General features: G+C 38.8%; 1 protein-coding gene across 2 annotated transcripts; it reads left to right on the forward strand.

Moving 5' to 3' along the window:
- Positions 1-1866: 1866 nt before the first annotated feature.
- pank1a (pantothenate kinase 1a) lies at positions 1867-21246 on the forward strand. 2 transcript variants are annotated; one of them, XM_007551121.2, is made up of 8 exons: positions 1867-2721; positions 11893-12039; positions 12223-12428; positions 13472-13725; positions 16732-16908; positions 17372-17495; positions 18892-19017; positions 20120-21246. In XM_007551121.2, the coding sequence occupies exons 1-8, from the start codon at positions 2445-2447 to the stop codon at positions 20177-20179; spliced, it is 1371 nt and encodes a 456-aa protein (XP_007551183.1). In that variant the 5' UTR covers positions 1867-2444; the 3' UTR covers positions 20180-21246. The 2 variants fall into 2 exon arrangements, with proteins under 2 accessions (XP_007551183.1, XP_007551184.1); XM_007551122.2 differs by lacking the exon at positions 1867-2721 and adding an exon at positions 3154-3399.
- Positions 21247-21565: the final 319 nt, after the last annotated feature.

The following is a 21565-nucleotide window of genomic DNA, read 5'->3' on the forward strand; positions in this document are numbered from 1 at the left end:
TTTACCAGTTAATGTTTTATAATGATGCCATACGCCATTCAGTTGCATTTAATTTTCATTTGATTTAATTAATATTGGACAAGCTGAACAGATCCCATCACACATAAAACAAATCACATCTAACTTTTTCTCTGCTGTGACAAAACCACTGACTGTGGCCCAATAACTACAAGTGAACGACTACACTTCAATTATGAACAATACTGTGGTCTGAACGCACATTCCCATGACTACCTCATGACAAACTAAATAGAGTATCCATGTCAGCCAACATGGATTTACTCCATATGCCATTCTCTACATTATAACCATAGCATTGCAGCTAATTTTAGCTTACATGATATTGTTGGATACTGAATGGAGTAAGTCAATGTTAGTCAACATGCTAGTGATACCCTACATGCTACTGCCTACATTTTAGATACCCTTGGCATTAGGGTTAGGGTTAATTTGCAGCATCAGAACACCTGATTTGGGTCCAACAATGTGCACACTTTTACAGGCCTGCATTCCAATTTCTTCAGAAATGTTCTAGTTTGATTTCATGGCACATTTGAGTAAGCAGAGTAACTTCTTCCATTTTTAGGTTTTGTGTAATATCTTCTTGCTCCATTTTGTTGCTTGATGCAAATGTGGGGGGAGTCAAGTACTAAGGTAGAAATGGAGCAAGGCAACGCCGTCTACACATTTAGTTGCTGCGCTTGTTACAGTCTAATGAACTTTTGCACATGTTTTTCTTTCCTCAACAGGATAAACTTCCTACACATTTATTTAGACTATCAATAGATCAACATAAAATAGCATTCTTGCTTAGTTTTCTGTGTTCAGTATGTCTTGCCACTCTACAGACTGGAATATCAAGTGTCACATCAGCCAAAGTTTTGAATGGCCTTCTTAACTATGCGAGCTGCAAAAGCATCCTGTCCATAACTCTTCAAGGCGCTCTCAGCTCTCAAACACTGAGATGGTTTTAATTGAGTTTTCAGGTAAGGCATGATACTCAGGATTTTTAAAAAAAATGAATCGATTGAATTAGTTTGTCTCCACGATATACTCGGTGTGTAAAATTGAAAATGTCTGCATCTGCATCAAGTCTTCAAGGGTGCGAATAGTAATCCGTCAAAATGACACAGGGCCTTAAGATTTTATTTCCGTTTTCAAAACAATCTGATCAAATACGGGAATTATTCTCTTATTGCAGCACCTGGACTGGATAAAAAGTATATGTGAACATTGACTTCAAGTCTCAGAAGACAGAAGAATGTACTATTGGACAGGTTTTAAGTCTCTTGCAGTGTTTTACTTCAAGCACTGCTTTGTATTTGGCCTCACTTTTTTTGATCACTAATGTTTTCTAACACAATTTGGAAGCGTTCTTATAACAGCAGTGGAGATTTAATTACACACAGGTTGACTTAATAGGGGCTTTCTAAGGGCCCTATTGCTGAATGTTTATGGTATTTTTTTCTGGACAATTCATTTTTGCATTTGAATTTTATTTAGGAGTAACATGTAAGGGGGCTAAAATAGATATGCATGCCAAACGTTTCAAACTTTTCTTCTATGACATTATAATATGGCATTATTTAAAACAGGTGAATATATCAAGCCTTTTCTCAAGTATCAATAGAAGAAGTGTCTTTTTCATTGATTGTCTTCCTTTATCCAGCTGACATTGTTGTTCGACCTTTGCATGACGACTGGAGGTGCAAGTTACTTAATGTGCCCTTTGATATAGTCTCTAACAAAACCGTGTTCTCCTTAGGTAATTAACTCTCGACAGAATATGTTTATGGGTTTTTTATAGGCTGCTTTTTCGGGGTTACTTTAGTTCAAATTTTGACTGCTCTTAGATTGGCAGCGTGGAATCAACACATCACGCGTGCAAAGGACTGCGGGGAATGAGGTTGACAGCGGACAGCAAGGCTCATAAATAAAGCGCCCACAGCTGTAGGCTAGTGTTTATAGGCTCTGCTTTTAATCTACCTGCGAGGAACGCGATACGGACGAGCCCATTCTCGTATTCACAATCGTATATTAGTCACTGATTTTTTTTACAGCAGAAAAACCGGTCGAGGGAGGTGGACGGGTGCGATACTCTGCTGCGTAGCAGTCTAGCCACACATTCTCTTTTATACGTACACAAATACACACGGGCTACTGCCGCGCTTGCCAGGATCTCAATGAGGGGGAATGACCGAGAGTGACCTCAAAGGACACGCTATGTTTTAGCGAGTCTTTCCATTTTAAAACCCAGACGGCTTTTCAGTAAAAATGAGGGCAAACATTTTGTTTGGTGTTTTAGCGTAAGTACGGCATCGCTGTTCGCGTGGCGGTCTCACAAGCCTGCCAGCGGGGCTAGTGTTAGCCAGCTAAGCTAAACTAGCTAAATCCTACACCGGCTGTTTCCCGCGGATGCTAGGCTAGGTTAGGCTAGTGCTGCCATGGATAAAGCGAAGTCATTGGTGGACAAGAAGGGAGCGTCGGGACCTTTTCATGTCAACAACGTTCAGAGTCCAAGAGGGTTGAACGGCCTCGTCGTGGTAGCCGCTAACGGCAGCTGCTCCACCAGCAATGCATTCGGCTTAAGCACAGGACCCAGCAGCAGCACGTTTGAAATGCATCACCTGCAGCGTGGGGAGGAGAAGGACTGCAACGGGTCCCCGGCAAAGAGAAGCCGGTTGCGAAGGAGGACGGAGTCGGTGAAACGGAACAGACCTCGTAAGTTACTGTGAATGGAATATGTTACAGTCAGTCATTTACTGTCACTGCTCTGAAAGATAAGTGTGCTGATTGTGTCACTCTAGCTGGCTGCAGTGGATTTGTAAATTGCGCCGTCTCGCAATCATAGCAAATCTTTCTGTGAGCTCCCATTACGCCGTCATTGATGGTGTTTTTTTTTTTTCTGTATACTATAACAGCTATTTAATAACTGAGGAATCATGTTGACATTTCCTCGCTTTGCTGCTCAGTCCTACAGCCTACCGTCGTCAGGGAGACCTCCTTTTGTATTCATCAACCCTCAGGTTGCATTTGGAGAATTGTGATTGGTCGGTTTCAGGTGGCGAAGAAGCGCCTGATAAGTGAGCCTGGCCAATCAACGCTCGAATCTTGTCTACAAGGGGAAGGGTGAATGGATAGGAATCCACCCCTATGCTTACCAAGTGTTTCGGAAGATGTGAAGATCATCCTAGTAAAGTTCACAGGTCTAGCGTAGAATGCTGAAAGGAGTTGTTTTCTTTTCTCCGTGAAGTCTTCATAAATACCTAGAACAGATAGCTGCGTTTTAATTTCTTCTTTTTGTAAGCCGCTCCTGTATAGTATTCAGAAAGTCTTGTGTGTGCCTTCTTGGGCATATATTTTGCCTAACAATGAAGCTTATAACGGAGAAGAAACCTGGTAAGTGTGAGTTAGTTTCTGCTTCATTATCTTGAGAAAACTATTAAGAACTGCTTATCAGTGAACTTAAGCTTTACCTGTTTTTTTTTTTTTTTTAGGTGTGGCATGTTTTATACCTACTGTTAGAAAACTGCAGGGATAAAACCCGCAGTTAAATACTACTGTTAAATACTTTAAATATTTAAGAAATATTTCTTTTAACTGCAGTTTGCTGCACGTTGCACTTCTTTGGCAAGACCCTTAGGGTTTGTTGTGGTTAAAACTGGTTATCTGGGTTCAACTTAATCTTACTCTGTGGACATCACGGCAGAGATGCTCACGCTCTGCAAAGATACAGAGATACTGCGGTAATACAAGTCTCTTAGTCAGCCACACCGCATTCCTTACATCTTTAAGTAATTGTGTTGGCTAGGAATGGTAATAGAAATAAAAATAGCATTGTGATTTTTCTTTTTTTTTTGTTCTTTTTGCTTTTAAAGAAATGTTTTCATTAGATCACCTTGGTTCTTATAAGTTTAGCTGCTTTCTGTTGTAATAATGACATGTTGTCACCATCCTTATCAAAACCTTGATAATCATTGCTGTAAAAGGGTCAGTTTTGCATCTCTTATATTAAGTAAGCACAAATAAAAGAAAACAAATTGTTCTTCCATTTTAAATAAACGTCTTGTGTTTTTTTTTAAAACTCAAGACAAGTCCAGTTGAATTCCTCATCTGCAAATCATAGCGTTTATTTTGTGATTACGCAATTACATGAGCGGCCATTGTAATGACTTGAACTCTACCTCCCTCATATTTTTCCTTCTTTTCTTTTCTATTATAAGCCACACCTGTGCAGTTTTGTGAGAATAACTTGCATTCTTGTAATAAGCATGTAATTGGGCTTATTGTGTTTATTCTAATTGATGGACAAAGTAGAGGGAATTTGCAATGTTAGGATATGTAGACAGATTATAGTTCCATCCTACTAATACCTGCAAAGACTTTCAGCAGGGTTATCCCTGATTACGAAGTTAAAGTCGCCCCTGTAATCATTAAGAGGTCCGGGCAGAGATTGTCTGTTTTATGGCTGACTTATCCTTGGAAAGAGTCCAGTCATCCCGATAAACCCGGATAAAATGTCTAAGCTTTTCCCCAGAAAGTGCTGACTCCGGAATGCGTTTCCCTCTGGGAATGGATTTTTCACTTTTGTTTCCTCATTTGTGGCTTAGTTGGTTTAACGCTGGGTAACCCAGTCTGACGTATTTCTTGTTTGGACCAGAAGCAAATGTTTATACTCGGGGATGTCAGATGTGAAACCTACTGGGATATTTAAGCAAGTTGACTTCAGTAAAAAATGTACAACTTGATCAGAGATGTAAAATATGTGAATGAAAAGTGGTATAAAGTAATTGGACACAAATGCAGCTTCTTCAGTGTAAGATATGTCTGGCACTTTAATGTTAAATATCAATTGTTAGTTTTGACAGTTCCACATAATACTGGAGTATACCTTTTATAATTAAAACTCACTTCATCCTTAATACCTTTGGATAGATTTTTTTTTTTTTATTACTCCATCATGACCATCACTGATCTTAACAAGAAGTGACTTTTCACCGTCATTGGTTTAAAAGTTTCTGAGTCCAAACTGTTCACTCTTATGAATCCAACATTGTTCAGTGACAAACCTGGAGCTTCACATCATCCTGATCAGTGTGATAAATATAATTTTATTTATTTTTTTTGCTAGTATTGGGAAAACGCGGAACAAGCAAAAATGTGTATGAATGCACATATATATATATTTTTAAATTATTAAACAATGGGCAGATGACAAACAACTGATGGCAGTGGGTTTCCATGACGCCCAGGAGCAGGTTTTGTTGAAGGAGTGAACCAAAAGTCACCCAAAACAAAGTAAGACTGATGAGTCAGAGTTTTGGAAACATTTTTAGCTCATTATTATGACTTTGTTAAAGATAATGTTTCAAAGTGATGGATGCAAGCAGTGGAAATAAACCGTGCTTTGCCTATCAGTGAAAAGATGGGGTGTGGCTGAACGGGCAAATGTAATTGGTCGGACTCTGGGAAAACAAAACCAGGAGGTCTGTGACACAGCTGAGCTGTTAAGTTAAAAGGCTCGTAGGTATTTAAAAGGAGGCACAATTGAAACTCCAAGAATGGGGCTGGGTTTATTCAGGATGTTGACTTTTAGTGATTAAAAAGAACAGACTTGCTGTCATTATGTGTTATGGCACACCCTGCCTCTAGCTAACTTTACAGCTTGTGCATGTGAGTTTGTTTGATAACATACTGGTGTAAAAAGATATAGATGTTTATGGGAACAAAAAGGAACACTCCCGCCTGCTAAAGATATATTATAGACCTGGTTTCTCAGCAAATCTCAGGTGGGGTGTAGTTAAATTAAGAATAGGGAGATTATGAAAATTGGAATGGAGGAAAAGTGTTCGATCTTTGACACACCTGACAAACAACCCAAACTGCATTGAAACCTACATAAAACTGGTTCTTTTCAACCAAAACACATTCCCACATTCTTGGGTTATTTCAGGTTAGTTCTGGTGTAATTTCAGCAGTTTAAGGTACAAAGCAGACCCAATAAAAGCTGAATTATGAGTTAATTTTGTCAGATTGCAACAGAAAATATCTCTAATTCTTCATCTGCTTACAAATTGTGACGTTTATTGAAAATCTACAGCTGCAGTGTAGTAGGTAATTATAGATTTAGTATAGTCATATGTCAGTAAAAGCATGGTTTTATTTTGATTTTTTAAAGGATGCAAAGTTCAATCTGCTTCAACCTGCTACCTTTTGTTTTGTGCAGTAGATTTTATAATGATTTGACTGAACTGCCTCCAGAAGATGTGGATTTAAAATAATAAAAAAAGACAATCTTTATACCCTTGGTTTGTTGTTGTGAAGAGAAAAATTAGTCATACTTTAGTTGTAATGGTTTAAATTAACTAATTTACTCTGATTCAATGACATGTACCTGCTTTTTTTAAAATAGCTTGTCCTTTGAACTATGTAATTGTTTTGTATTTGTTGAAAAAAGGCTTTTAATCTCAATGTTTTTTTTTTTTTTTTTTTATTCAATTAAAATCAAAACTGGAAAAATTAAACAGAACATACTTGGTTCTTAAAGTTGTTTCTTAAATATTTTAAGACAATGTCTCACTTTATAAATTAAAGGTTTACTTATGGAGTCTAACGGTTGTAGCTTTAAAAAAGCGGTGGTGCTGTAAGCTTTAAATGGTAGCATTGCTGCAAAAATCAGAGTGTCACTTGGTTGTTAAAAAAAATCACACTATCAAGGCAGTAATATTAATGTTTGAGGATAAAACTACTTGTTAAGCATATGAAACTTTTTTTTATCGGTGTGCCCACTGTATCAACACAATCTCCTGCAGCCTGGCATGTGTTCCTGTCTTATCTCAGCCTGGGGACAGAACAGGACAGGACAATTAAAGTTTAACAAAACAAAAGCAACACATGTTTTGCTCTCCTGTTGGCATGCGTGCGCTTTATTCCACCATGTGGACATGCGGTGCAGAGCAGGTGTGTGTTCGGCCAGAGGCCTTTCACCTACATAGACTCGAATCACCCCCTTCTCCCTGGCCCTTCTCCTTGTCACAGTGACTTTTGGCTGCGCACACACGCAGCACGGTGTGCATTTGTGGCCATTTTGAATAGAGTTCCTTGGTGAGATGGTCCACCAGGGGTGTTTCAGGTCACGTAGGAGAGGAGAAAAATAGGTTCTGATCAAAATGTTTAGCATTTTTGGAAGGAAGTTTGTGTATTTGTTTTACTGGGTATTTGTGTGCTTTAATCAAATACTACCTGGTAGGAGACATTAAGGATTTTTCAGTGGTTTTCTTTTGAGATTATATTTTTCTGCCAAGGTTATAATCTTTGCCACAGAAATTGTCCTTGTGTTTTTCTGCTTGTCTGTGGCTGTTTCATCAATCAGGCTGTTGTCAATCTTTAACTGTTTTCATTATGTCACCATGTACTGATGTCAATAGAACGGTTGCTTTACTGATTCAAAGTTTTGGGCATATTTCCAAAAGAGCAACTCTTGCATCACTATTGCCTTGAATTAACCTTTCCATCTTTTCCTAATCTCTCCCCTGCTGCGCAACAATACAGAACACAAGTAGTGAAGAATTTTAACAAAAATTAAAAAAAAAAACAGAAAACAAAACAAAAAAAACAAAATATCTCCTAGTACTTGTCTCTTTTCCTACTACTGTAAGAAAACATATCTAGTTTTTAAATTAGGCTTCAGGAAACCATTTGCATAAATAAGTTTGATTCTCACTAAACTGCATACAGTAACTGCATAAAGTCATATTACAACGTGATGCTATTATGAAACTCTTGAAGAAATTTGTAAAAAAAAAATTAAAAAGATAAAAATAAAAACATTCTGACAATACAAATATCATTAATTGTAATTTATTGTTTTTGCGATAAATCACAATTTTTAGAAAGTTTTCACAATAACGATAAACAATCCGATAAATGTCCATCTGTAGTTTGGGACACAATATCTTGCAGTAACCACTCATTTCTGTTTTCTGTTGAAGCCAATATGCATAAATATGAAATGAATTCATCTTTGTTGCTTGCCGTCTATGTGATGCACCAAACCGGAATATATATGCAACACAGATTTCCAAACACTTCACCTCTGAGACCTGGTGTCAAAAGGTTACGAGTCCGATCACCGGAGATGTGTAAAAATGCACAAAAATGTTACGGTTTCACTGATAACCGGCTCCGTGTAAACGGAACCTGTGAACTGTAACTTTTGAAAGCCTCAGTTTGCCTTATTTTGAATAACCATACCATCCCTAATATAGTTTTTATTTGCCTGCAAAACAGGAAAATGAAAGAAGCTTTCCAGAGTAGAACTGGTAATTTGGCCTAAGATGTAGATTGATCATATTTAGTCATTGATTTGAGGAAGTATTTCTTTTACTCCTCCACAGAGATGTTGTCATCCTCCTTGCTGTTGGTTTTGCTGAAGCAATTCAGTGTCACAATGCATTTTAAGACGTTTCCTGTGCAACCACAGGGAACCTGACGAAGCTCCAGACCAAAGGACTTCCTGCTAAAACTCGATTTAGAATCCTTTTAAAGTTACTTCACGTAGGACATCATATGTTGTTATCCAATCACGTTAAAATAATAATCATAGTTTCACAATTTCTTCTGTCTGTTGCAGAGATTTTCATATCAAAATGAAACCGAGAACCTTTTGAAAACAATTTTTCATGCTTTCTTTTTTTTGGAAATCAGAACATGCGTTTACTCTGCAAGCAAATTAAAGCAAACCAAAGTGTGGAACAAAATAATTTTTTTTGCAGCAATCCCTGGTCTAAATTATCCTGAAAGTGAACTTTGCCCCTGTAATCCAGACGGTCAGCCTGTTCCCTTGTTGTGAAATCGTCATATCTCTTGATCATCAAGTCAGAAACTCAGCTGCACGGATTAAATCACATGCAGGCTTTAAGCACTTCACGCATGCAGCACACTGCTAGTTTAGTAATCAGTGTTGCAAATCTGGTTTATTTTCCTTTAAAGCCAAGTTATGGATCATCTGTGCAGCAAAAGTTCCAAAAGGTTGTATTTATCTTCCCAGTATGTCTTATTTTCTCTCTTGTTTTATAATTAAATACAAGTATTCAGGATTATTTGAGATTATTTTTAGTTGTGTATTTGGTGTACAATCAGTACTTGCTCCTATTTTAACTCGGAGATATTGATTATTGTCTGACTTTAAATTAAGCAGTTTGTATATTGATATAACTTCGGACCAATAACCTCTGCTGTCGAAAGATGCTTGGTGACTTGCATCAGTTTTACCTTGACCTGCTCTAAATGCAACTCTATGTGCAGCTTTACTCGTACTGTCACTGCAGATGAATAAAACCAGACATTTTACGGTTTTTTTAGTTGTTGTTGTGACGGATTTTACTGCACAGCGTTTCAGCGCGAGGAGGTTTGTTTACATGTGGAGCTCTGTGGTTTTCATTGTCCTGTCAGCTCAGTGTGTTGGCTCGCCACCATGCACAAAACAAATTGCTTCATCACATTCCTGTGTTGAAAACCTCCTCTTACCACGATATACACTTAAGTGGTAAAATGCCCTCTGAAAGAGTTATGTTGTTGTTTAGAAAGCCGGTTTCCGTGAAACTGTATTAGTTCTATCAAGTGTCAGGTTCTGCCCTGTTTCCTTACCCCTGTGCAGCACAGCTAGAATAAAATGTTAATATTTTGAGGCCTAATAAAAGGAGATCCTTTACTGTTTGACCTTCAGTAACCTTTGTCGTGTCACCCTGACTGCTGTAGCACCATCATTTCCAAACTTGTGTCAACTAGAACTTTGGTATTTGTTCAGCTGCCTGAGCAAACAGAAGTGGGTCAGAGCTGGTGACTGCTAAAAATAGAGGATACACAACCAGAAACGCATGGTTATTAAGAAATCTGTAATTTATTATTAGCTTTAGTACTTTGTAATTCTTTCTTTTTTTAATAATCCAACTGTTTTTTTGTTTGTTTTTTTTTATGTTTTTTTTGTTTTTTGTTTTTTTTGCTTGTTGTGATCTTGATGTTTTGAAAATACTCTGCATCCGGTGGAGATATTTCTAAAATTCTTCATAAACGAATTCCTAATATTTTTGTTCAACTGATTCCTACTTGGTTTTTGTGCCTGAAATCCCCAAAAAAAGCAACATTATTTAAAACTTAAAAGCATTTAAAGGAAAAGAAAACATTTCTAGCGCTGCCAAAAACATAACGTTAATGATGTATGTAATGAGATCATCAATAACAGAAATGTGTTATTTCCGACTTGAAGTTAAATCAAAGTACAGGTAAAACACTTGCTCATGTTAGTGGAGGCGTTCTTATACTTATTGCACAGAGTGATATTACTGTTTGAAAAAAAAAAAAAAATGTAGGCCGCAGCCAGCTGACCATCAGTGTGCAGCAGCAGGCAGGTGAAGGACTGCACTACATTAATTTGAGCTCCATAATGACCGACCACGTTCTCAGTCAGCTTTATTAGACTGTAATTGGGGCAGTTTACTTTTATTTCAGTGATGAGATGTACTCATTTATTTCTTTATAAAAAATGCTTTTTGTATATATACATGGCTCCAAACAGAAAAAGTGACGGTTAAAATGGTTTTAGCTCCGTGGCGCTCTGGACTCGTCCTGCAGGATCCGATCCAACGAGACCTTACTTTAATTGTGAGAGTCAAGCAGGCGGGTGGGGGGGGGAAGCAGAGAAGTATGGGAAGATGGATGGTATGCATAAAACCGCCTGAGAGGTTGAGGGGAAGAGAAAATAGAAAGGCTGAAGACTGTATGAGAGACGATGGGGGAAGGGAGGGTTACCTGTTTCCATGGGAACATTGGCTCTCAGCGAGCTGTGGCGATGTGCTTTATTTAATTAATTTATTTATTTACCAGCTTTCGTTCTGAAAGATTATGTCTTCTTCCAGTCAGATTCAATCTTGGACTAAACTCGCCACGAAAAAGAAAATGGTGTTATCAATGTTGGCGCCGTATGTAGCGCTATCATGCAGCCGCAGTCGGAGACAGGACTGAGATGGGATTTCTTTTTTTTTTTTCTCCCGTTATGACACGAACAGTAATTATGGTCAGCAATTATGCTTTTTAGAGCAGTAATCTATGATCCAAAGTAGAGATGTAAAGGTCAGGATTTCTTTTTCTTTCTGACACCAGTTTTGACCCATTTTAGTTGCTTTTTAAGAAAAAAAGAGCCTGAAATCCCAGCACTCTCTCTCTCTATGAATCACAGAATATCTGTACAGTAAAATGCTCCACATTTCTGTACAAATTTGAGATGACTTTAACATTGAATAGACGGTGTTCAGTTAAGTATTTAACTAAAAAAACGTAACTTCAACCAGCATATTTTGAACTGCATACGATGACATGTAAATTTGCTGAAGAGACACATTATGTAAGGTCTCTATTTAGTTTAAATTTCATATGGAAAACTTTAAGAAAAAAACTCAAAATGTCGTGGCATTTTTTTCATATTTCATTTTGTTCAGGCTTATAATTTAAATTCAAATTTCAATTCCTGAGAATACGTGACCTTTTTTTTTTTATCCCAAAGCAGATTCTGCCACTTTAACTTTCAGTCATTAAATAAATACGGAGGCCCATGTCTTTAACATTCTGAGAGAAATTGGTCTATGTGTGGTGAGTATTGATAAAGGGAAGCAGTAGTCTGTTTCAAGTGTCGACTGGAGGCTGTAATGAAATCTCACGGACAAAGTTGAGATTGTCAAATGCTGTGGGAGCCATTTGATTTTTCATGTTTTCACTGGTTTTGCTCCAACCACAATAACAGAATTAATCCTTTCCTGGTAACAGTCTTCACAGTCGTTCAGATCTGTAGCTTCTCATCTAAAAGTTAAGAAGCTAATCCCATGTTTCCCTCTGCAGCTTTCCCCTGGTTTGGAATGGACATCGGTGGCACCTTGGTTAAGCTGGTGTACTTTGAGCCAGTCGACATCACTGCAGAAGAAGAACAAGAAGAAGTTGAAAACCTCAAATCTATCCGCCGCTACCTCACCTCAAACGTGGCCTATGGTGCGTAAGCTTACACACGCAGTCCTGTGTAATAAATGATCTCATGATACAAAAGTCAGGTCCAGGACACTGTCCAAGGCCTTGTTTTACTTTCTGTCAAAGAAAATGTTTTCATTTGCAAGCTAGCTCAGAATTGTTGTTTAGCAAAACTGTTTTTTTTTTTTGTTTTTTTTGTGCCCTCAGGTAAAACAGGTGTCCGCGACGTCCACCTGGAACTGAGGAACCTGACCATGTGTGGCCGGACAGGCAACCTGCACTTTATCCGCTTCCCGACCCAGGCCATGCCCCGGTTCATCCAGATGGGACGAGACAAGAACTTCTCCAGCCTGCACACGACGCTGTGCGCCACGGGAGGCGGCGCCTACAAGTTTGAGAACGACTTCAGAGCCGTGAGTCTGGCGTACAACGCTTGTAGAGCTCATTATTTGCCACCCCACTGTTGGACTTTTCGAATATGGCCACGTTGGCCTCAGCTACATGTTGTATATATCAAATTTACATTTGTACAGTCTACTTTTAGCATCTGTCCACACAGCAGATGTAGGTCATACATTAGCGAGCTCATATCGCCTTTTTCAGAAATTATGTGAATGTGGTATCTGTGTTTCTCTGAACCTGAAAAACTGACCCAAATAGATATTTTAAAATTCCTTTTTTTTTTTCTTTTTTTTATTCTACAGCAAATATTTAAGTGTTTATTTTATCCTGACCTGCTAAATGTCTCTTTGGATTCTGGAAAAGTATGAAATTTGATTTAAAGGGGCAGTATCATTTAAAGTCGACTTTTTTGAGCTTTTTGAGTCATGTTATAATGTTTTTCCCTCATCAACACCTTTGATTGTTTCATTCATTTTTGAGAAATCCCTTAGTCTCCCATGGCAACCACACAGCTTTTCAAAATGCCAGTTTCCAAGTTTCCACCTCACAAAGCAACCCTTCCCCATGACTCCCGCACTCAGCTCCTTCAGACTAGCCAGCAGCGATTGGCAAACACCGGCTGAAACTGGGCGTCTGCTGAGCTCATAATACCAGCTGCTTCTCTGTGAAACGCTGGTGAAAACATTGTTAAAGGGTTAACAAGAGGAGCGATGCTGTGACGACTTTCAGAAAGAGCAAGAGCTTCTTAAAGAGACAGAGGCCCAATATCAAGGCGTCAAATTTCTTTTAAGTCATATTTGATATATGTAACATTTTATAACAATTTAAGGCAACACTGTTTATATACTATATACTTGGAATCACATAATACTTCCCCTTTAAATTGAATAAAATATGTGGTGAAAAAAGTGATTATTCTGCACTTGCGTCCTCTTGTTTGTCTGCTCATCCATCAGACTGCAGTTTTTCTGAAATCTGTCCAGAATCCCTGACTGTAGTGGTGTTTAACGCAGCTTGTTGCATTCGTCCTAACCCACCTCTGTCTGTGACCCAGATGGCTGACCTGGAGCTGCTGAAGCTGGATGAGCTGGACTGCCTCATCCGTGGCCTGCTGTTTATCGACCGGGTCGGTTTCAACGGACACCCGGAGTGCTACTACTTCCAGAACCCTTCGGATCCCCACAGCTGCGTGAAAAAGCCCTGCAACCTGGGCAACCACTTCCCAATGCTGCTGGTCAACATCGGCTCCGGGGTCTCCATACTGGCGGTCTACTCAGAGAACAACTACAAACGGGTAACCGGGACAAGGTGAGGAGGACCTGCATCGCTTAATTTAAGCAAATACTGAAAAAAGAAAAAGCAACAAAAAAAACGGATGTGAAAATGTAAAAAAGTCGCAGATGACTGTAGGCTCACATCAGAGTATCAAAATGTTTTTAAAGCCTGACGTAGTCAAAGTTGTGCTGCCCTAAAGTTAATAAAAAGCAATTTGCAAATGTTGATTTCAAATTGAAGATGACGTTTGGGTGGTCTTGGGTCATTTTAACAATATTAACAGACAAATAAAACAACAATTAGTGAAGAAAAGGTATTGAGAAGCAGTTTAATTAGTGACAATGAGAGCAGAGAAATTCCAGAGGCCACAAGGACAAACTTCTCTCTGCCCAAAACATTTCATACTTTGCAAAAACTCAAGAGCAGAACTTAAGTACAAACCCTGTTTAGGTCTCTCCTCCTGAAACACTCCACCTTCACATTTCTCTGACACCACACAAGAAACAAAATGGTCAAAAACAAGCTGCAAGGATTCCTGAAGCAGGGAACAGAATGTCGTCGTCTAGTTCTTGCATAGCCTGAGAGGCTTTGTTCTTGCAGAGTATGTTCAAAGGTTATCTCTCAAAGGAAATTTCCAAAAATGCCTTGCATGTTGAACCCGTTTCTCTACTATTTTGTTCCATTTTAACTGGAACCTTTAATCAGCTCAGGTAACATATTCACATTTAAAATGCACAATAATCCTTTATCGCTTTACCTTACATGAACAGTAGATTACTGTACATTTCCAACAAATAAATGCTGTTTAAGAGTACACAAGCTCCACTTTCAATTTATAATATTGGTTTTATTATTTGGTATTATAGCAATAAAACCACTAATGAAGCTGTTTACTGTTGATTAGTTATTTGCTGCACTAAGCCAAAGTGAGGTTTGGTCCTCACCTTGCAAATCTTTTCCACTTAATAAGTGAAGCAGGTGTGATTAGACCGATCCTAAAAAGGTCAGTGAGACAGTGACGCAAATACAAAAGGCATGTTGTTGTTATGTCAGAAGTAGCTTCCGTGTTGATCCATGCTCCTGATTAGCTGTCAAATGTTTGTTCAGCTGATAAACAAATTCAGAAAACTACCGGCAACAAATATGTGTTTGTTGATGCCGTATGTCTATCCGGGGTTGTCACATTGACAACAGGAACATCCCAGTAATTCAGGATGTGATTAAATGTATGATGAAGATTGATTACAGATGGAGTAACGCATATTTCATGTGTGCATTTCTGCTACAAGACCAATTACAAAAAGGCCGTTTAGTACAGAAATACGACATGGCAGCCATTTTATAGCTTACATGTGCAAACTGACTTGGTAGTTTTCCAACAGACGGTCATTGACACCATTGAGCAAGGATGGTCAGCCATAAAAAAGTGCATTGCTAAAGAAACGGCGTGTCCAGAGTGAAGAGTTGAGGGAAAGGAGCATTTATGGTGCAAGAGGGACAAATGCAACAAGGATGACGGCAGCCTGGAGGAGCCTGAGAAGCAAAGGTCATTGGAAAGTTTGACAGGGTGTCCGTGCAAGTCTTAAATTCATCCATCTAAAATGAAGGCCTTAAAATATCTATAGTTTATTTTGAAAAAGTAAGTTGGCCTTTAAAATTTACAGGTCTTCAGTTTTGCAGGTCTACTTAATCTCATCTATGTATTCTATGTATTTTTTTCCCCACAGGATTTTTCTGTCAGGCAAAAGTTTAAGTTGCATCTTCATTGCGTTTCTTAACACATTTCTAACATAACCCCTGTTAGCTAGCTTTTTTTTTTTTTTTTGCGTCAATCATGGTTAAGTGGGAATTTTTCACAAGTTGGTTGGACGAAATTTGTGCGTTTCTGTGGCGATATAAAGCCCATTGTTAAAGGTCTTAAATTTAAGTTGACAAAACTTGCAGAAACTCCTGGTTCAAGGGAGATTCAAAGCGTTAAAGCGACCACACAACGGCTAATACAGGACGAATGAATTGTATGTTCCTCGTTTTAAGCTCGTCATGTTTACATTTCGTTTGGTAACTGAAGTCCCAGAGTCTGGAAGAAGAGCAGGGAGGCACAGAGACTGAGCAGCTCGAGGTCCTGTGGGACGGTTTCCCCAACGCTGATTATTTGAGGAGCTGGGTCATCAGGTGATGTTGGTCCACTGGGTTTTATCAAGTTCAAAGACGGCACAGTGGTTTACGAGGAAATTTACAGAGCAATTTGTGGTTCCCTCTGCTGATATGTTTTATGGAGATGCTGATTTCATTTTTCCCTGCCAAAAAGCACCAACACCTGCTGTAATGAGCGTTGTCGAGAGCAGTGCGAGAGGTTCCGGTACCAACAACGCGAATGACCAAAATGTCTTTATCAAATCAACCTAATTTGTATAAATACAGATGTGTTTCTGCAGATGTTTCCATGGTGACTTCCTGGTGTTTCGCATGATCAGAATGAGGACAATTTCGAGAAGACGTCTCGTGTTGTTGTGTGTTAACCTACTTTCACTCCTTAAAATGCCTGCCTGAGGGCAGTGGCTTTCTGATACAAGGCTGCATTCTGGTCCAGGCTTTGGTTATAGTTCTGACTTAAAATCACTTCTTAAAGCTTCTTCAACTCTAGGTAGATCAGGCATTTATTTCAAAACTCACAACAATCAGTTCTTGATTTAATTTTATTGATGCTAAAAGGCGATCGGAGACAGATCTGAGAAAATTTTGCAGAGCAGGAAATCAAAAGGAGACGTTGCTCATCTGTAACAAAATATTTTCCCAGTGCATTCCTTCCGTTCCATTTGTAGTGGATTAATTGCTCAATCCCATCCTCTTTCACTTTTTCAGCTGGCATCTTCTAAATGCATAGATGTCATTCTAATTTCAAGCCACTTGCGTCATCAGTCAAAGGCTTTGATTGATTGATTGATTCTTCTTGCCTTCAGCTCTTACCTGACCTGCATTTCTTTTCTGTTGTCGTCTTCCTGGAACCCTCCTCCTCCTTCTCCTCTCTCGCGCTTTCAGCCTGGGAGGTGGAACGTTCCTCGGCCTCTGCTGCCTCCTGACGGGCTGCGAGACGTTCGAGGAGGCGCTGGAAATGGCCAGCAAGGGCGACTCCACAAACGTGGACAAGCTGGTGAAAGACATCTACGGCGGGGACTACGAGCGCTTCGGCCTGCAGGGCTCGGCCGTCGCCTCCAGGTGAGCGCGACGTCGCCGTCACAGGGGGTTTCAGATGGAGGATGCCGAGCTTTTCTGGCATGAATTCACATCATTTGTGATATATATTACAAAAAATTGGTTTGATTCACTTCTTTAAATCTTAATAAACTTCAATGAAGTCACCTATAAGCTTGATGTTTGACTAATTAGGTGATTTGATGTGCGTCATTAACCTTCTTGTAAAGTGAATTTCGCATCCCTCTGTCATAGCGCACTGACAGCGGGATGTGAAAACATTACAGGAAGACTTTTGTCAGAGCGGCACAAACGACATAAACTTGTATGTCAAATTTCTCATGAGTGCCTGGAATGTTGTGACGTGCATTACAAAACATCTCGTTTTATTTAGTTTGACCTGCAGCTAAGTGGTGGGGGGGGGGGTGAGAGATAACCGGTTGGTGCTCAGCGTAGCTTGATGTTTGTCTTTCTGCTTGTTTTACAGTTTTGGTCACATGATGTGCAAAGAGAAGCGAGACAGCATCAGTAAGGAAGACCTGGCCAGAGCCACACTAATCACCATCACCAATAACATAGGATCTATAGCACGCATGTGTGCTGTCAACGAGGTATTTACATTCACACGAGCACACAGATGCTAAGTCTCATGTTTAAGCAAATTACAGGAGATTCTGTAATTTGTAATAACCCATTGCTAAATGGGTTATTTAGCAAACCCATTTGCTAAATAACCCCATTTGCTAAATAAACCCATTTAGCAAACACTCACAGACAACCTAACTTGAAACTGCCCCCACAAAAACAAACAAAAAACATCCTAATATATACAACATGAAATGAATATATTAGTGTCTTGTCTTGCTTATTGTTGTTTTTGTTCATCCAGATGAGAAGTTGTTTTTACAAAACAGACAAAACGTGTCGGACTTTGAACTCACCTCATGGCAAATAAACAGTAGTTTACATGCAGTACCTTGCGGACCACAAGGGGGCGCCTACGGACCACCAGTGGTCCTGAGACCAGAGTTTGTTTCCAGGAGAGTCAGTGCAACCGCCTGACAAAAAAAAATAAATAAATGAAATGAATAAAACAACAAAGCTGGGTGTTTTCAGGGTAATGATTTAACAAAACGGAACCATGTTCCTTGCCAATGCAGCTTCAGCTATTTTAACAAACACAAAACAATATCTACTTTAATTTTTGTTTTTAAAAATTATTTAGCTAGACAATAATTAATTCCCCAGCATGTTTTAATCATAAGAAATCACAAGCGGAGAGAATGTGATATTTTTTACTCGTGTAGCCACAAGAATCAAACATTAGTGCTCATATGAACATAATACAGTCGGTGGGCTGTGCTGATCTGTATCTCTTGTATCTCAGGGGAAAGCTGGGTGAAAAGTGGTGGGTTTAAGTGTCTCATGCGCAGCAGGGACCAATCAGGAGTGTTTCTGCGTGCTGTGAGCTTCTTTACAGTGTTGCCTTGTGGCATGGCGATCAAGCAGCATTGTACAGGGCTATCACTGCATGCAGATCTGCAGCAAGGACAGATAAAAGCAGCCAGGGTTATTTTCTTATTATTGTTTTTACAATTGTTCTTTGGAATAGATCTAGATTTCAATAAATGTAAACATTAAAATTTGGGCCTTCATTCTCAGGATTGTATGACCCGTTAAATATAGTGAATATTTTCCCCCCCCTCTGTCTTTAGAGAGGATGATTGTTTTTTTTTTGTTTTTTTTTCCCTCAGATTTTGTAATCCATATGGATCAGTTGGGCTCGTTTTGTAATATTATCAGTTCATTAGCACCACCTGCTGACTGATGAGGGTTACTGCAAATGTTTCTGAACTTTGGCAACAAAAACATTTATATAATTCACTTTGGCTTCTGTTCATATAAATCTTCATTTAAAAATGTAACAGCATTAACTTATTCTTGCTATTTTTGACACTTTTAACAAGGCAGTATATATATTAAATTCCACATCTGTATTTGTTTCAGAAAATTGAGCGGGTTGTGTTTGTTGGGAACTTCCTTCGGATCAACACCGTGTCCACAAAGCTGCTAGCCTACGCCATGGACTTCTGGTCAAAAGGGCAGCTACGAGCCCTCTTTCTGGAGCATGAGGTGAGCAACAATAATCAGAATTTTTAGATTTTCTTAAAGTAGCTTAATACAGCTGAAGTATGCCAAGTGGAATATTGTGTGTTAAATGTATGATTTAAAAAAAAAACAAAAAAAACTTTAATGCTGTCTTGGGGGAAAAAAAAGGAGAAAACAAAATTCAATTTGTATGTAAAAGTCTTAAATTCACTGTCATGCAAACACATAAAGGATCAGCAGTGTCTTTTGTAATAAGTCTGACAACACTTTAGAGGAAGCCTCTCATTCATTGAAGTCAATTAAGACGACCAAATGCTCCCGGTTAAACCGATTTAAAGCTAAGAAGCTTGCCTTCATCTGCGTTAACTTGGCGGTTTCCTACTGGCTAAAATGGGATTTAACCAAACAGTTTTATCGTTCTCACCACCATAAGCACTAAATGATTATTACAACACATAAACAACAACGCCTAAAGAGGAGACATGGCGATGAATGATATTTCAGTGATGCGTTGATGTCAAAAACGCAGTGCGTAAAATGTTCTGAAGTTGTACATCATCATTAATTGTGATGAATTATCAAAATAATCTTCATCTAATTGAGTAATCGATTAATCATTAACTGACGTATGCAGACTTAAATGGGGAAATAGCTGAAAGAACACATTCATAGCAGCAAATAAACCAAAGTTTTACAAAAATATAAACATTCCCCATTTAAAATAATGAAAAAAAACCAATAAACTTTCTATAAATATGTTCTACCAAAAAGTCCTCAAGTGGCGTAGTTTAGTCTCAACCAGTTCAAATTCTGTAAAAGAAAAAAAAAAAAAGTTTCTTTGCATCTTTTAAAAACACACCAATATTATATAAAAAAGGCGTAAATGACAAAAGTTCAGAAAGCCAATTTTTATTTTTATGATTAATCGATTAAATAGTCAGAAAAATCGATGGGTTTTCAATAACTAAAACAGTCGTTGGTTGCAGCTCCAGTTTGCTCGAACTCGCCGTCTTCTTCTACTCTTCCATTTGACAAATCTGCAGCTTCATGTTTGGTTGTGCTTCTGCTGCCGTTTACCCTCAGCTTGTGTGAAAGGTTCCCTAAAGCGTCCCTCGTTTTGCTCCAGGGTTACTTTGGAGCGGTCGGAGCGCTTATGGAGCTGCTGAAGACGTCGGAGGACCTGTGAAGGGAGTTTGCCGGCCTCTCCCGTTGGCACCGCGACGCCCTCGACTCTAAATGCTGTGACGTCATTGTTAGCAGATGACACTACTGAGAGGTCCCAATCAGAGACCTCTAAAGGAACACTAAGAGAGACTCAAGACGCTGAGAAAAAGCCATTTTAATAATTTAACTCTTGTAAATAATGATAGCCTCTAACGATTGTTCCCAGAGCTCCTTCTATCATAGAGTTTTAATATTGTGATCTTTTAATTTATGGTTTCCTGTTGGTTCCTGCAGTCAGGAACCACAGAGACAGAGTATTTTAGTAACCTGGGCTTTTACTGGGACGGGGGTGGGGGGGGTTGTGTTTGTGGGTCTAGCTACTGTAGCATTACATCCTGGGGGACAGAAGTACATCAGGTGACTGTTTTTGCAGCTTCTGTTCAGAAGAGGATGTCTGCACACAAAAGAAGCCACTCTTCACCGAGCAACCTTTTTTTTTTCTTTTTTTTTTTTTCCTTTTTCCTTTCAACCACACGTGGCTCAAGGAAGTAGGTTTCCTCACCTGTTTTGTTGCTCAAAGAGTCGCCCACCTTGCTTCTGTCTTCGAAGGAGTGCACTGAAGCCAAATCCTGTTGAGATTCGTCTGCAACCTTCTCGTCTAACGGAAAGCAGATAAGCTGTTTTTTTTTTCTTCTGTGTCGTTCTGCCCTGCTGCACATGGCCTTTGCTTTGTTTGTCCTTTCTCCGTCTGCCTACTTGACAGCAAAACTGCAACTGTCGTATTGCCAAGCACGCGTTACCCAGCCTCATGAGTTCAGTCCTAGGTGACGGGACCAAAGATTTGTTTTCTTCCAGATGATTTGAACGCGTTATTTTGAGTTTTCTTGTTTTCCTCAACCTCTGTCTTCTCTTCCTTTTGTCGTTTTTTTTTTTTTTTTTGGTTAAAGGAAGTCTTCCTGTTGATTTAGACTTACTCATTAGGGATCCATCACTTGCAACAGTAATGGAAACAGTAAGGAACAAAATGTTTTCTACACTTGATCTTAGGAAGGATTTCTGGTCTAGTTTCTAGTTCACTTGAAATAAGTTGAAACTAACTTACGAATAACTTTTCAGCACGATATAGGAGCTTCTTTTAAGTCAATAATTTGTTAATATTAATGGAAAAAGTACTAGTTACAAGTGAAATAATCTGCCAGTGGAACAGGACATTTTAGCTTACATGTGTAAAATGTCTTGTCCCACTTATAGCTAGTACGTTTTCGTCAATATTAAAGAATTTATCGGCTTAAAACATCCTTTTTTTTTTTTTTGCTAAAAAGTTACTTGTAAGTTTTTCAAAGGTACTACCATATTTGCACTAGAAATTAGATACACTAAATCTTATCAAGTATTTTTTTAACATACA

This window comes from Poecilia formosa, unplaced genomic scaffold (assembly GCF_000485575.1).
Source record: "Poecilia formosa unplaced genomic scaffold, Poecilia_formosa-5.1.2 Scaffold40, whole genome shotgun sequence".
Lineage (NCBI taxonomy): Eukaryota > Metazoa > Chordata > Actinopteri > Cyprinodontiformes > Poeciliidae > Poecilia > Poecilia formosa.

Bases quoted from the DNA above. Each gene is read 5' to 3' on its own strand.
- pank1a (XM_007551121.2), top strand. From the start codon at position 2,445: ATGGATAAAGCGAAGTCATTGGTGGACAAGAAGGGAGCGTCGGGACCT. The intron at 2,722-11,892 runs GTAAGTTACTGT...TTCCCTCTGCAG, and splicing joins GGTGAAACGGAACAGACCTC to CTTTCCCCTGGTTTGGAATG. The intron at 12,040-12,222 runs GTGCGTAAGCTT...TTGTGCCCTCAG, and splicing joins CACCTCAAACGTGGCCTATG to GTAAAACAGGTGTCCGCGAC.